Here is a 14,517-nt window from a genome sequence, read left to right on the forward strand (position 1 = left end):
ACTACACAGGAAACTGCTGCATAAGATACAAAATTTTCTTTGTGGGTCTGTAGATATTTTGTAGGTTGTGCTTCTTCATCAGTTTGCCTATGCGGTCAGTGGTTCCCTTGATGTCTGGTAAGAACACCTTTCCTCTGGGTGGATCTTTGTCTTGACTCTCCTGGCTTGCTCTTGGCCTTGCAGCTCCTTCCTGGCGGGGTCCGGGGTGACCGGCCAAGGCCTGGGAGCCCTCGCTCGCCCGCCCTCCGAGAACACGGCCCTCCCTCCCTCCCTCACGGCGCCGCCTTCTCTCTCAGCCACCGCCATCTTCCTCCCTCTCCGCCCATCAAAGGAGGGTTAGGAGGCACGCAGCCAATGGGGGCCTCCGGTGGGCGGGGCGTCCTGGGCTCAGCCAATGGGAGGGGCGGGGGCGGGCTGCGGGGAAAGGCGAAGACGAGGAGGAAGATGGCGGCGTCTGGCCTGGCCTGAGGCCTGGTCTGTGTCTTTGAGGCGGGAAGGAAGAGGACGGAGAGAGAGAGAGACAGAGAGAGAGAGAGAGAGAGAGAGAGAGGTCTGTGGGGAGAGGGAGGGAGGGAGCGAGGGGGGCTCGCCTGGGGTGCCCGGGGGGGAGGCGGAGGGGCCCGGTTGGCGGCGGGACTGTCGGCAAGGCCCGTCCTCGGCCGGCGGAGGGAGGGAGGACTCCAACTCCCAGGATGCCCTCCTCCCAAGACGGGTCTCCACGGGGCGCCTCACGGGCCTGAAGGCCTGCTCCAGTGGTTTCTCTTCATCTGTTTATCCCGTTGTGTTTACATTGTCCATCTGCGCTGTTGTTTATGGGATTTTAAGACCCCTGCCGTGTCTTCTGTTGGTCAAGGGGCTTCTCTGGGCCAAGTCTGGTCCCAGTCCATTGTCCATGGGGGTCACAGTTTCTCTGAATGTGGGTGAACTATAACTCACAGAACCAAGGCCCATTCCCAGTGACCCCTGCAGTGTCTTCTGTCGGTCAAGGGGCTTCTCTGGGCCAAGTCTGGTCCCAGTCCATTGTCCATGGGGGTCACAGTTTCTCTGAATGTCGGTGAACTATAACTCCCAGAACAAAGGCCCATTCCCAATGACCCCTGCAGTGTCTTCTGTTGGTCAAGGGGCTTCTCTGGGCCAAGTCTGGTCCCAGTCCATTGTCCATGGGGGTCACAGTTTCTCTGAATGTCGGTGAACTATAACTCCCAGAACAAAGGCCCATTCCCAATGACCCCTGCAGTGTCTTCTGTTGGTCAAGGGGCTTCTCTGGGCCAAGTCTGGTCCCAGTCCATTGTCCATGGGGGTCACAGTTTCTCTGAATGTCGGTGAACTATAACTCCCAGAACCAAGGCCCATTCCCAGTGACCCCTGCCGTGTCTTCTGTTGGTCAAGGGGCTTCTCTGGGCCAAGTCTGGTCCCAGTCCATTGTCCATGGGGGTCACAGTTTCTCTGAATGTCGGTGAACTATAACTCCCAGAACCAAGGCCCATTCCCAGTGACCCCTGCCGTATCTTCTGTTGGTCAAGGGGCTTCTCTGGGCCAAGTCTACTCCCAGTCCATTGTCCATGGGGGTCACAGCTTCTCTGAATGTGGGTGAACTATAACTCCCAGAACCAAGGCCCATTCCCAGTGACCCCTGCAGTGTCTTCTGTTGGTCAAGGGGCTTCTCTGGGCCAAGTCTGGTCCCAGTCCATTGTCCATGGGGGTCACAGTTTCTCTGAATGTCGGTGAACTATAACTCCCAGAACCAAGGCCCATTCCCAATGACCCCTGCCGTATCTTCTGTTGGTCAAGGGGCTTCTCTGGGCCAAGTCTACTCCCAGTCCATTGTCCATGGGGGTCACAGCTTCTCTGAATGTGGGTGAACTATAACTCCCAGAACCAAGGCCCATTCCCAGTGACCCCTGCAGTGTCTTCTGTTGGTCAAGGGGCTTCTCTGGGCCAAGTCTGGTCCCAGTCCATTGTCCATGGGGGTCACAGTTTCTCTGAATGTCGGTGACCTATAACTCCCAGAACCAAGGCCCATTCCCAGTGACCCCTGCCGTATCTTCTGTTGGTCAAGGGGCTTCTCTGGGCCAAGTCTACTCCCAGTCCATTGTCCATGGGGGTCACAGCTTCTCTGAATGTGGGTGAACTATAACTCACAGAACCAAGGCCCATTCCCAGTGACCCCTGCAGTGTCTTCTGTTGGTCAAGGGGCTTCTCTGGGCCAAGTCTGGTCCCAGTCCATTGTCCATGGGGGTCACAGTTTCTCTGAATGTGGGCGAACTACAACTCCCAGAACCAAGGCCCATTCCCAGTGACCCCTGCAGTGTCTTCTGTTGGTCAAGGGGCTTCTCTGGGCCAAGTCTGGTCCCAGTCCATTGTCCATGGGGGTCACAGTTTCTCTGAATGTGGGCGAACTACAACTCCCAGAACCAAGGCCCATTCCCAGTGACCCCTGCAGTGTCTTCTGTTGGTCAAGGGGCTTCTCTGGGCCAAGTCTGGTCCCAGTCCATTGTCCATGGGGGTCACAGTTTCTCTGAATGTGGGCGAACTACAACTCCCAGAACCAAGGCCCATTCCCAGTGACCCCTGCTGTATCTTCTGTTGGTCAAGGGGCTTCTCTGGGCCAAGTCTGGTCCCAGTCCATTGTCCATGGGGGTCACAGTTTCTCTGAATGTGGGTGAACTACAACTCCCAGAACCAAGGCCCATCCCCAGGGACCCCTGCCGTGTCTTCTGTTGGTCAAGGGGCTTCTCTGGGCCAAGTCTGGTCCCAGTCCATTGTCCATGGGGGTCACAGTTTCTCTGAATGTGGGCGAACTACAACTCCCAGAACCAAGGCCCATTCCCAGTGACCCCTGCAGTGTCTTCTGTTGGTCAAGGGGCTTCTCTGGGCCAAGTCTGGTCCCAGTCCATTGTCCATGGGGGTCACAGTTTCTCTGAATGTGGGTGAACTATAACTCCCAGAACCAAGGCCCATTCCCAGTGACCCCTGCGTATCTTCTGTTGGTCAAGGGGCTTCTCTGGGCCAAGTCTGGCATCAGTCCATTCTCAGTGTGGGTCACAGTGTCAGTGAAGGTACTGCAAGTCCCATCATCAGCGACACGTTTGATCCGGATCCATCCTTGGTTGGGTCGACAGTGCTCTCTGGATGATGGTCAAGGACAAGGGAGGTGGATCCGACATGGGCTTCGAACCCTCGGCCTTTCTTTCTTTCGCTCAGCAGGGATCTCTTGCGTCTGGCTCTTAACCATCTGCACCACAACCCGGTCCCTCCCCCCTCCTCCCCGACCCCCCTCGGGTGTCCTCTGGGCAGTCATGTTATGTTGTAATTACTGTATTTAGGAATTTAGCACCAAAATATCATGATGTATTGAAAACATTGACTACAAAAATGTGTTGGATAATCCAGAACATTGGATAAGCAAGACTCTACTGTACAGTAATTACTACATAGCATTATTTCGTATTGAACTACTTTTTCTGTCAAGTTTGTTGTATAACGGGATGTTTTGGTGCTTCATTTGAAAAATCATAACCTAATTTGATGTTTAATAGGCTTTTCCTTAATCCCTCCTTATTATCCAACATATTTGCTTATCCAACGTTCTGCCGGCCCGTTTAGCTTGGATAAGTGAGACTCTACTGCAGGGGTCCCCAAACTAAGGCCCGGGGGCCGGATGCGCCCCTCCAAGGCCATTTACCCGGCCCCTGCCCTCAGTTTTAGACTTAGGGTCGCCCAAAGTCTGAAATGACTTGAAGGCACACAACAACAACAATCCTACTTAACTTTGCCCAGAAGCAGGCAAACCTCCTATTGAAATCCTGAAAGGTTTTCAGTATGTTGGTTAAAACTGTTTTTATTTTTAAATATTGTATTGTTCTTTCATTTACTAATATTGTGCTATGGTAATAATATAATATATTGTGCATACATATAATCTTGATAATAATGTTATAATGTAATCCAATATAATATTTATTTATTTATTACAGTATTTCTACCCCCGCCCTTCTCACCCAATAGGGGACTCAGGGTGGCTAATAATAATAATAATACAATATAATAATATTGTATAATATAATAATATTAATTATATATTATATATTAAATGTAATATTACTAATAATATTATGGTATATTGGTATAGTACAATATATTCATATATAATGCTAATATTGTACTATGCTAATAATATAATATATAGGAGCCTCCGGTGGCCTAGGGGATAAAAGCCTCGTGACTTGAAGGTTGGGTTGCTGACCTGAAGGCTGCCAGGTTCGAATCCCACCCGGGGAGAGTGTGGATGAGCTCCCTCTTTCAGCTCTAGCTCCATACGGGGACATGAGAGAAGCCTCCCACAAGGATGGTAAAAACATCAAAAACATCCGGGCGTCCCCTGGGCAACGTCCTTGCAGATGGCCAATTCTCTCACTCCAGAAGCAACTCCGGTTGCTCCTGACACAAAAAATAATAATAATATATTGTATGTACATACAACTTGTAAGCCACTCTGAGTCTCCTTTGAGTTGAGAGAGGGTGGGGGTATAAATGTAGCAAATAAATAAATAAATGTTGATAGGTGGGGTTTGCACTACAAATAAGATATGTTCAGTGTGCTTAGGAATTTGTTTTTTTTTCTCCAAATGATAATTCGGCCCCTCAACAATCTGAGGGACCATGAACTGGCCCTCCACTTAAAAAGTTTGAGGACCCCTGGTTTAAGGCATCCTGTGATGATTCTGCATGTTTCGTTCAGTGCTTTGTCCACCTGCTTCGCATGGGCAGACTTGTTCCAGACAGGACAGGCTCACTCAGCAGTTGAGAAAGACAAGGCCAGGGCTGATGTTCTTATTACTTGTGGGTCTGCACCCCATGCACTGACAGTACTTACTTTTCCACATGATGTTGTTGCGTGCAGCTACTTTGCGCTTGGTGTTCATGCAGTGTTTCCTATATGTTAGTGTTCGATCTGAGGTGTCACCAAGATATTTAGGATGGAAACAGTGTTCGAGTTCTTTCAGTATCCTGTTGGCTTCACGGTTACGTAGGTGGAAAGCTTCAGGTGGTTAGGCTTCAGGTGGTTCTCTTTGTAGTAGCTGGAGGTCATCAGCACTCTTTGTGAGTGGTGGTAGTGGCTGATCGTTCATGAAGATGTGAAATAAGGTCGGTGCAAGAATGCTGCCTTGGGGCAAACCATTCTTTTGCCTCCTCCATCTACTTTTCTGGCCCTGAAACTCCGAGCTGGGGCAAGGGAAAGGCCTGTGCAATACAGCTAAGAGGGCAGGGCTGATGGCAAAGCAGATGATAAGTTAAGGCTGGAAGGGCCAATCAGATTAGTACAGTACAAATCCAGGGCAGGGACAATAGTAAAGTGCAAGGGCCGAGAATTAAGTTATGGCTAGAGAGATCCAGTCATTTAGTGAACTGAATCAATCAAAGGCACATTGAAACAAACATGATTTTAGGTCTTTACAAAAAGTGGGCAGGGTGGGCGCTAGTCCCAGGAATGTGTGGGCTGGGCAGGAGAGGGTTCAAAGGGTTCAAAGGTCTTTCCGCATGGAAACCCCTTTTCTCTTCCTTCCTTCCTTCCCTCCCTCCCTCCCTCCCTCCCTCCCTCCCTCCCTCCCTCTCAGGCTGCCCTGTTCCCTCCTCTCTCTTCTCTGCCTCCTCCTCCTTCTCCTTCTGGCCGGGATCACAGGGGTGGGAGGGCCAGAAGCTTCCTTGAGGAAACAAGGCTGCAGTTGAGGGAGGGCAAGCTCATGCTTCACCACTGGCGGATGCGCTGAGGGAGAAGCACCCGGCTCCTCCTCCTTGTCAATCTCAACGTGGCTTTGAATTAGCCAGTTAGGAATGCAGGTCCTTGTTAGCTTGGAAGATTCATTTGGGAAATGTGGCCGGAGTGACCCTTTGAGATGCTGAGGAAGCAGAGTAGGGAGTCCCTGTGGCAGGGGAGATAACGGCACAACCAATAAAGAAATCCTTGTTCCTTTCAGCATTTAGCACAATGCTGGTAATTCACGGAAACCCATGATCCAGAATATGTTACACCCTTGAATGTTGGACGGGATTCTACCTGCCTGCCTGCCTTCTGTTCCTTTAACCATGTTTGAGTTTGACCCAATGAAATGGGTGTGGCCCTCCAATATTGGAAAAGGGTTCAGTTCTCTCCTTCTATGATTCCTTCCTTCTCTTATCCCCTCCTTCTGTGTTTCCTCCCTTCCATCTTTCCTTTCTTCTTTCCTTTTTCGCTTTGTTTGCCTTGAGCCAGAGGTATGCGGCTTCATGTCTAACCTTTTGCTTCTTCTTTCTTGACCAGGACGTGAGAGTTCTCTGGAGCCACCCCTGCCGTGATGGGAAACGAACCAGCTTCTAGTCGATATTAAGGAATTTGGAAACCAAAGTGTAGTAAGGAAACCAGTCCTCTAGGAAAAAGGATTCCTCTCAAGGGTCTGATCTTGCTGAATTCCTACATTCACTTCAGATTATAGAGTAGAACCATAGAGTCGGAAGAGACTGCATGAGGCACCCAGTCCAGGCCTCTGCCGTGCAGGAAAAGCGCAAAGTACCCCTGACAGATGAGCATCTAGCCTCTGTTTAAAGGATTCCAAAGGAGCCTACACTACATTTTGAGGCAGAGAGTTCCACCGCTGAACAGCTCTAACAGTCAGGAAGTTCTTAATGTTCAGATGGAATCTACTTTCCTGTAATTTGAACCCACTCCTGTGAGTAATCAGAAAGGGAAAAACAAGAATCAAGTGTTCTTATTGGAATTAAATATACATAGCACTGCTGACATGGAGGAGAAAGCATATAAATGTATCGATTGTGGAAAGAGCTTTAGTCAGAATGGAAAGCTGAAGGCACATCAAAGGATTCACACTGGGGAGAAACCCTATAACTGCCTGGAGTGTGGACAGAGCTTCGCTGATAGTTCAGGCCTACGTTCCCATCAAAGGACTCACACTGGGGAGAAACCCTATAACTGCCTGGAGTGTGGACAGAGCTTTGCTCATAGTTCAGGACTACGTTCCCATCAAAGGACTCACACTGGGGAGAAACCCTATAAATGCCTGGAATGTGAACAGACCTTCGCTCAGATTTCAACTTTACATTCACATCAAAGAACTCACACTGGGGAGAAACCCTTTAAATGCCTGGAGTGTGGACAGAGCTGCACTCACAGTTCAGACTTACGTTCACATCAAAGGACTCACACTGGGGAGAAACCCTATAAATGCCTGGAGTGTGGACAGAGCTTCGCTCAAAGTGGAAACCTAAGTTCACATCAAAGGACCCACACAGGGGAGAAGCCCTATAAATGCCTGGAGTGTGGACAGAGCTTTGCTCGTAGTTCAGGTCTACGTTCACATCATAGGACTCACACTAGGGAGAAACCCAATAACTGTCTGGAGTGTGGAAAGAGCTTTGCTCATAGTTCAGGGCTACGTTTACATCAAAGGACTCACACTGGGGAGAAGCCCTATGAATGCTTGGAGTGTGGACAGAGCTTCAGTGATTGTTCAACTCTACGTAGACATCAAAGGACTCACACTGGGGAGAAACCCTATAATTGCCTGGAGTGTGGACAGAGCTTCAGTTATTGTTCAACTCTACGTAAACATCAAAGGAATCACGCTGGGGAGAAACCCTATAATTGCCTGGAGTGTGGACAGAGCTTCAGTGATTGTTCAACTCTACGTAGACATCAAAGGACTCACACTGGGGAGAAACCCTATAAATGCTTGGAGTGTGGACAGAGCTTCGCTCGTAGGGGAAATCTAGTTTCACATCAAAGGACTCACACAGGGGAGAAACCCTATAACTGCTTGGAGTGTGGACAGAGCTTTACACAGAAGGGAAACTTACGTTCCCATCAAAGGACTCACACTGGGGAGAAACCCTATGAATGCCTGGAGTGTGGACAGAGCTTCGCTCAGATTGCAACTTTACATTCACATCAAAGAACTCACACTGGGGAGAAAACCTATAAATGCCTGGAATGTGAACAGACCTTCGCTCAGATTGCAACTTTACATTCACATCAAAGAACTCACACTGGGGAGAAACCCTTTAGATGCCTGGAGTGTGGACTGAGCTTCACTCACAATTCAGAGTTACGTTCACATCAAAGGACTCACACTGGGGAGAAACCCTATAAATGCCTGGAGTGTGGACAGAGCTTCGCTCAAAGTGGAAACCTAAGTTCACATCAAAGGACCCACACAGGGGAGAAACCCTATAAATGCCTGGAGTGTGGACAGAGCTTCGCTCGTAGTTCAGGTCTACGTTCACATCATAGGACTCACATGGGGTGAAACCGTAGAAATGCATGGTGTGTGGACAGAGCTTTTCACGGAATAACATTATACATAGACATCATAGAGTTCACCCTGGAGAGAATGTTGTTAATTGACACCAGAGTGTCAAAAGCAAGACTTGCAAATTTTGGAAATGCAAGCTCAGAGTTGTGACATTTCATCACATGTGATGTTTTGTAGAAAGATCGAACTAAAATGCCTTCCATTCTGGAAGTAATTAAGATTATAGGAAACTATAGTTTTATATGTTGAGAATGTTGGATGATCAATTTTGAATGACAACATGGATAGTTACTGTGAGATACTAAAATATGAATTGACTATACAGTGTTACCCCGCTACTTTGTGGTTTGCTTATTGCGGACTCCCTGTTTCGCAGGAAATTTATTTATTTATTTAGCCCTCTGCTGCTGCTTCTCCTCCTCAGGGCTGCCTCCTTGCTTTGGCCTTGCCATGTGGCTGAAAGAACGTCGCTCCATGAGTGAGGGAGGGAGGGAGGGAGGGCACGCGGCTGAGGGACGAGCCAGGCTTGGAGGGTGCCCCGCTGCTTGTTCCTAGCGATCCTCTTCCTCTTCTCCCTCGGCAGCCTGACTCTCGAAGGAGAGGAGGAGGAGGAGGAGGAAGAGGACAAGTCCCCTCCTCTTCCGAGTCCTCCAAGTCTCGCGGCATGGCCGTCTGGAGCGGTGGCAGGAGAGGAGTGTGGCCGCCTCTTCCAGGCCCTTCTGCCACCACTGCCGCCCTCCCTCCTTCGCTCCCTCACAGAGCGTTGTTCTTTCCCTGGCAGAGGCAACGAGAGCCAGAAGGGGGCAGCCCTGAGGAGGAGGAGAAGCAGCAGCAATGGGGGAAATAAAATAATCTACTGTATAAATATTAAAATTAAAATATTGTTCCTACTTTGCGGATCGTAATCCCCGCGGTAAGTGAGGAAATACCACACAGGGATGGAAGGAATGTTTTATTCCAAAGCAAAAAAGAATGGCTTATGAAGACCTGCAAATTAGCCAAAACAAGATGGGCAGATGTCAGTTGTAATATTTATTCATTGGAAGAGTGTTAATCGGAAATAGAAGTGTGGTTATATTATATTATCTAAAGGGAGTAGAATAATGAGAGATAAAAATTAACAGATAGAATGTGGCTTTTAGGCATGTATCCCTGTCTGTTTGTTAGTTCAGTTGTGTGTCTATGTTTCGTTAATGTGTGTGTTTCTGATTTAGTTTGTATCTCATGTAGTTAGTAGTTAGTTTCATGTAGTTGAAACATTATATACAATTTCTGCCTTTTTGTATTCTTGCTTTTAATCTCTTTTTTATTTTTTATTTGCAAAAAAGAAGGGGATTTATAAGGGTCAAAACGGCTGAAACTGGAGGGGTGGGTAGACCTGGTTTTAGCCCAAAATGGGGTTTAATGTTTAATCTAGGGCGCCTTTGAACATCATTTCCTTCCTCTGTGTTGATGACATGGGTTTGGATTCAATTGTCTTGATTCAGACATTATTATTCCTATTATGCTTTATACAACATGTATTCACCGCTTTGATCACCATCGATTCTTTTTCACTGCCTTGTCTATCCCGCAAACCCTTCCAGTGTGTTCTGTTGGTCATCAGGGTTGTGTGTGCTAAGTTTGGTCCACATCCGTCATTGGTGGGCTTCAGAATGCTCTCTGGATGAAGGGTGAACTACAACTCCCACGTTCTGTGTTCCAAGTTTGGTCGTCAGCTTGTTTTGTTCTGAACCCAAAGGGTTCCTGTTCTTTTGATGCCGAGTGTTCAGGGAAGAGTGAGTTCTTTTAGATGAATGAGGCTTTCAGAGACCACGTCTGGTCGCTTTGCTGGGAAATTGTACAAACATGTTCACACAAATGGGAAGGTTAGAAGATTTGGTTCAGGCAGATTTTAAGTTAATTACCTTTAAAAATAGAAGATAAAATTTGGAAAGCACAGGATGGTGGAGCATCTGAGTTGGTTGAGCCTCAGTAACGGTGGAAGCCCAGTGATTTTATTTGATCTATCATGTCAGAAACTAATTGAGAGTACTCTTATAATGTATTTTAATAACACAAAGTTTTTGTTTTTTCGTGTTAGGAGCAAACTGAGTTGCTTCTGGAGTGAGAGAATTGGCCGTCTGCAAGGACATTGCCCAGGGGACGTTGCCCGGATGTTTTGACGTTTCACCATCCTTGTGGGAGGCTTCTCTCATTTCCCCGCATGGCGCTGGGGCTGATAGAGGGAGCTCATCCGCACTCTCCCCAGAAGCGACTCAAGTTGCTCCTGACACGAAAAAAATAAAATAACACAAAGTTAAAACTTGGCATGATACTAGATTTCCTTTGACTAGAAGCTGGCCGCTTGGAGTGCCTCTGGTGTCGCTGTGAGAAGGTCCCCTGTAACGGAAAGCCCTATTTTATTGGGGATTTTTGTCTATGTTATGTAATGTTGATTCAGTGGTCAAGGTGGGCAGGAGTTGGCTACTGCTGATTGGCTATGTGTCACCATGGTAACGTAGAAATGCAACTATTTCGAAGCTGGCACGAAAGGGGCGGAGCTAGCTGGATGAAAAAGGAGGGAATGTTTTAAAAAGAGTGAGTTAGTGAAGTTCTCTAGCCGGTGAGCTTGAAAGAAGATGTCTGAAGTCAGTTAGGTTTAAGTTTCCAGTGAGATAGAGCTGAGGAAAAGGAATACTGTTGAGACAAAGTTCCAGTCAAGTGGTTGATGTTACAGAATGAAAGATATTATCTATATTATGTACAAATGAAACGGAAGAAGTAAACCTTTGCAACCAGTTACGCTTTTTGGACTAAAGAAACCATCAATAAATAATTCTTTGTTTGTAATAAAGACAGTGTTCCTGAGTGGTGAATTGCTCTACTTAGAGTCAGCGGAAGATTTGTCTCTCATCCTTCCCCTCCGTGTCACATCCTCTCATACACGCACAGCACAGACTCAAGGGTTTCTAGCTGGCAGTGGCTGGGATCCTGAAAGAAGGATGGCCCCCTGCCATAGTGGGATTTGAGAGATCCCATCTTGAAAAGGCGTGGGATATTAAGAGGAAGATTCCCTTGGCCTAAATGGAAAGAGCTGTGGGCAGGGTGTCCCACATTTAATGGTGGCAGTGGTTGGGATCTTGAAAGAGAGATTTCCCCCCTGCCTGTTTGAGAAGCCACTCTTGTGCCTTTTTTGGAAGTGAGCCTTGCACCCCCCAATGTGCTTGTGGCTGCATTGTAGTAAGGGGTCTGTGGTTGGCTCTTCTCCACACTCGCATGTCGCGGACTCCACTTCCTAGCCCCATTTCTTAAGATCAGCTCTGGATCTCGTGGTGCCAGAACGCAATCTGTTCAGCGTCTTCTACGTGCCCAGGAGGGAGTCCCTCATCTGGTATCAGCCATGGACTGAGGTTATGGGTTCTGCCCTGCCACTTTTGGATTCTCGCTTGCTGAGGTGTTCCTGTGAGAATCTCTGTAGATTTTAGAAAGCTCTTTCTTGATTTAAAGTGTTGGCGTACTGACTGATATCCAAACAGAGGATGGGCCAGAGATGTCACTGCCTCGGTCCTTTCATTGCTGGCTGCTACTTCCCGACAGATGTCAAGTGGTGCTGTACCGGCTAAACAGTATAACTTCTCCAGTGGTGTCGGGGTAGATATCCTGTGATAATGCGGCATGTCTCACCAAGGGCCACATCCCCTGTTTTAGTATGGTGAGATGTGTTCCACACTGGGCACGCGTATTCAGGAGCAGAGTAGCAGAGTGCAAGGGCCGAGGTCTTCACTGTGTCTCGTTGTGATCCCCAGGTTGTGTCAGTCAGCTTTCATATGATATTCTTTCCAGCACCACTTTTTGCTTGATATTCAAGCAGTGCTTCTTGTAAGTCAGGGCACGGTCTAGAGTGACTCCCATGTATGTTGATGTGCTTCGATGCTCCAGTGGGAGTTGGTGGAGACTCAGACATGGTGTAGGTTCAGAAAAGGTGGACACCCATCAATGGTGGAGGCCTTTAAATAGAGCAAGCCGGGCGATGGAGGAGGCCTCTGGATGGAGAAGGCTCTGTGATGAAGGAGGCCTCTAGGTGTTATAAGCTCTGAGATGGAGGAGGCCTCTAGATGTTATAAGCTGAGCAGTGGAGGAGGCTCTGAGATGGAGGAGGCCACTAGATGTTATAAGCTGAGCAGTGGAGAAGGCTCTGAGATGGAGGAGACCCCTAGATGTTATAAGCTGAGCAGTGGAGGAGGCTCTGAGATGGAGGAGGCCACTAGATGTTATAAGCTCTGAGATGGAGGAGGCCTCTAGGTGTTATAAGCTCTGAGATGGAGGAGGCCTCTAGGTGTTATAAGCTCTGAGATGGAGGAGGCCTCTAGATGTTATAAGCTGAGCAGTGGAGGAGGCTCTGAGATGGAGGAGGCCACTAGATATTATAAGCTGAGCAGTGGAGGAGGCTCTGAGATGGAGGAGGCCACTAAATGTTATAAGCTGAGCAGTGGAGGAGGCTCTGAGATGGAGGAGGCCACTAGATGTTATAAGCTGAGCAGTGGAGGAGGCACTGAGATGGAGGAGGCCACTAGATGTTATAAGCTGAGCAGTGGAGGAGGCTCTGAGATGGAGGAGGCCACTAAATGTTATAAGCTGAGCAGTGGAGGAGGCTCTGAGATGGAGGAGGCCACTAAATGTTATAAGCTGAGCAGTGGAGGAGGCTCTGAGATGGAGGAGGTCACTAGATGTTATAAGCTGAGCAGTGGAGGAGGCTCTGAGATGGAGGAGGCCTCTAGATGTTATAAGCTGAGCAGTGGAGGAGGCTCTGAGATGGAGGAGGCCACTAAATGTTATAAGCTGAGCAGTGGAGGAGGCTCTGAGATGGAGGAGGCCACTAGATGTTATAAGCTGAGCAGTGGAGGAGGCTCTGAGATGGAGGAGGCCACTAAATGTTATAAGCTGAACAGTGGAGGAGGCTCTGAGATGGAGGAGGCCTCTAGATGTTATAAGCTGAACAGTGGAGGAGGCTCTGAGATGGAGGAGGCCTCTAGATGTTATAAGCTGAACAGTGGAGGAGGCTCTGAGATGGAGGAGGCCTCTAGATGTTATAAGCTGAGCAGTGGAGGAGGCTCTGAGATGGAGGAGGCCTCTAGATGTTATAAGCTGAGCAGTGGAGGAGGCTCTGAGATGGAGGAGGCCTCTAGATGTTATAAGCTGAGCAGTGGAGGAGGCTCTGAGATGGAGGAGGCCTCTAGATGTTATAAGCTGAGCAGTGGAGGTGGCCCTGAGATGGAGGAGGCCTCTAGATGTTATAAGCTGAGCAGTGGAGGAGGCTCTGAGATGGAGGAGGCCACTAGATGTTATAAGCTGAGCAGTGGAGGTGGCCCTGAGATGGAGGAGGCCTCTAGATGTTATAAGCTGAGCAGTGGAGGAGGCTCTGAGATGGAGGAGGCCTCTAGATGTTATAAGCTGAGCAGTGGAGGTGGCCCTGAGATGGAGGAGGCCTCTAGATGTTATAAGCTGAGCAGTGGAGGAGGCTCTGAGATGGAGGAGGCCACTAGATGTTATAAGCTGAACAGTGGAGGAGGCTCTGAGATGGAGGAGGCCTCTAGATGTTATAAACTGAGCAGTGGAGGAGGCTCTGAGATGGAGGAGGCCTCTAGATGTTATAAGCTGAGCAGTGGAGGAGGCTCTGAGATGGAGGAGGCCACTAGATGTTATAAGCTGAACAGTGGAGGAGGCTCTGAGATGGAGGAGGCCACTAAATGTTATAAGCTGAACAGTGGAGGAGGCTCTGAGATGGAGGAGGCCACTAGATGTTATAAGCTGAACAGTGGAGGAGGCTCTGAGATGGAGGAGGCCACTAAATGTTATAAGCTGAGCAGTGGAGGAGGCTCTGAGATGGAGGAGGCCACTAGATGTTATAAGCTGAACAGTGGAGGAGGCTCTGAGATGGAGGAGGCCACTAAATGTTATAAGCTGAACAGTGGAGGAGGCTCTGAGATGGAGGAGGCCACTAGATGTTATAAGCTGAACAGTGGAGGAGGCTCTGAGATGGAGGAGGCCACTAAATGTTATAAGCTGAGCAGTGGAGGAGGCTCTGAGATGGAGGAGGCCACTAGATGTTATAAGCTGAACAGTGGAGGAGGCTCTGAGATGGAGGAGGCCACTAGATGTTATAAACTGAGCAGTGGAGGAGGCTCTGAGATGGAGGAGGCCTCTAGATGTTATAAACTGAGCAGTGGAG

General features: G+C 48.7%; 1 protein-coding gene and 1 long non-coding RNA gene across 2 annotated transcripts in view; one reads left to right on the plus strand and one right to left on the minus strand.

The window, feature by feature from the left end:
• LOC134294606 (uncharacterized) overlaps positions 1-14,517 on the minus strand; it is a 122,849-nt gene that overhangs the window by 101,597 nt on the left and 6,735 nt on the right. The window lies entirely within an intron of this gene.
• LOC134294580 (zinc finger protein 658B-like) lies at positions 411-11,142 on the plus strand. Its single transcript, XM_062966135.1, has 2 exons — positions 411-550; positions 6,302-11,142. Exon 2 carries the CDS (start codon positions 6,780-6,782, stop codon positions 8,298-8,300), a length of 1,521 nt encoding a protein of 506 aa, XP_062822205.1. The 5' UTR covers positions 411-550; positions 6,302-6,779; the 3' UTR covers positions 8,301-11,142.

The sequence above is a fragment of the Anolis carolinensis genome, unplaced genomic scaffold (assembly GCF_035594765.1).
Source record: "Anolis carolinensis isolate JA03-04 unplaced genomic scaffold, rAnoCar3.1.pri scaffold_17, whole genome shotgun sequence".
Lineage (NCBI taxonomy): Eukaryota > Metazoa > Chordata > Lepidosauria > Squamata > Dactyloidae > Anolis > Anolis carolinensis.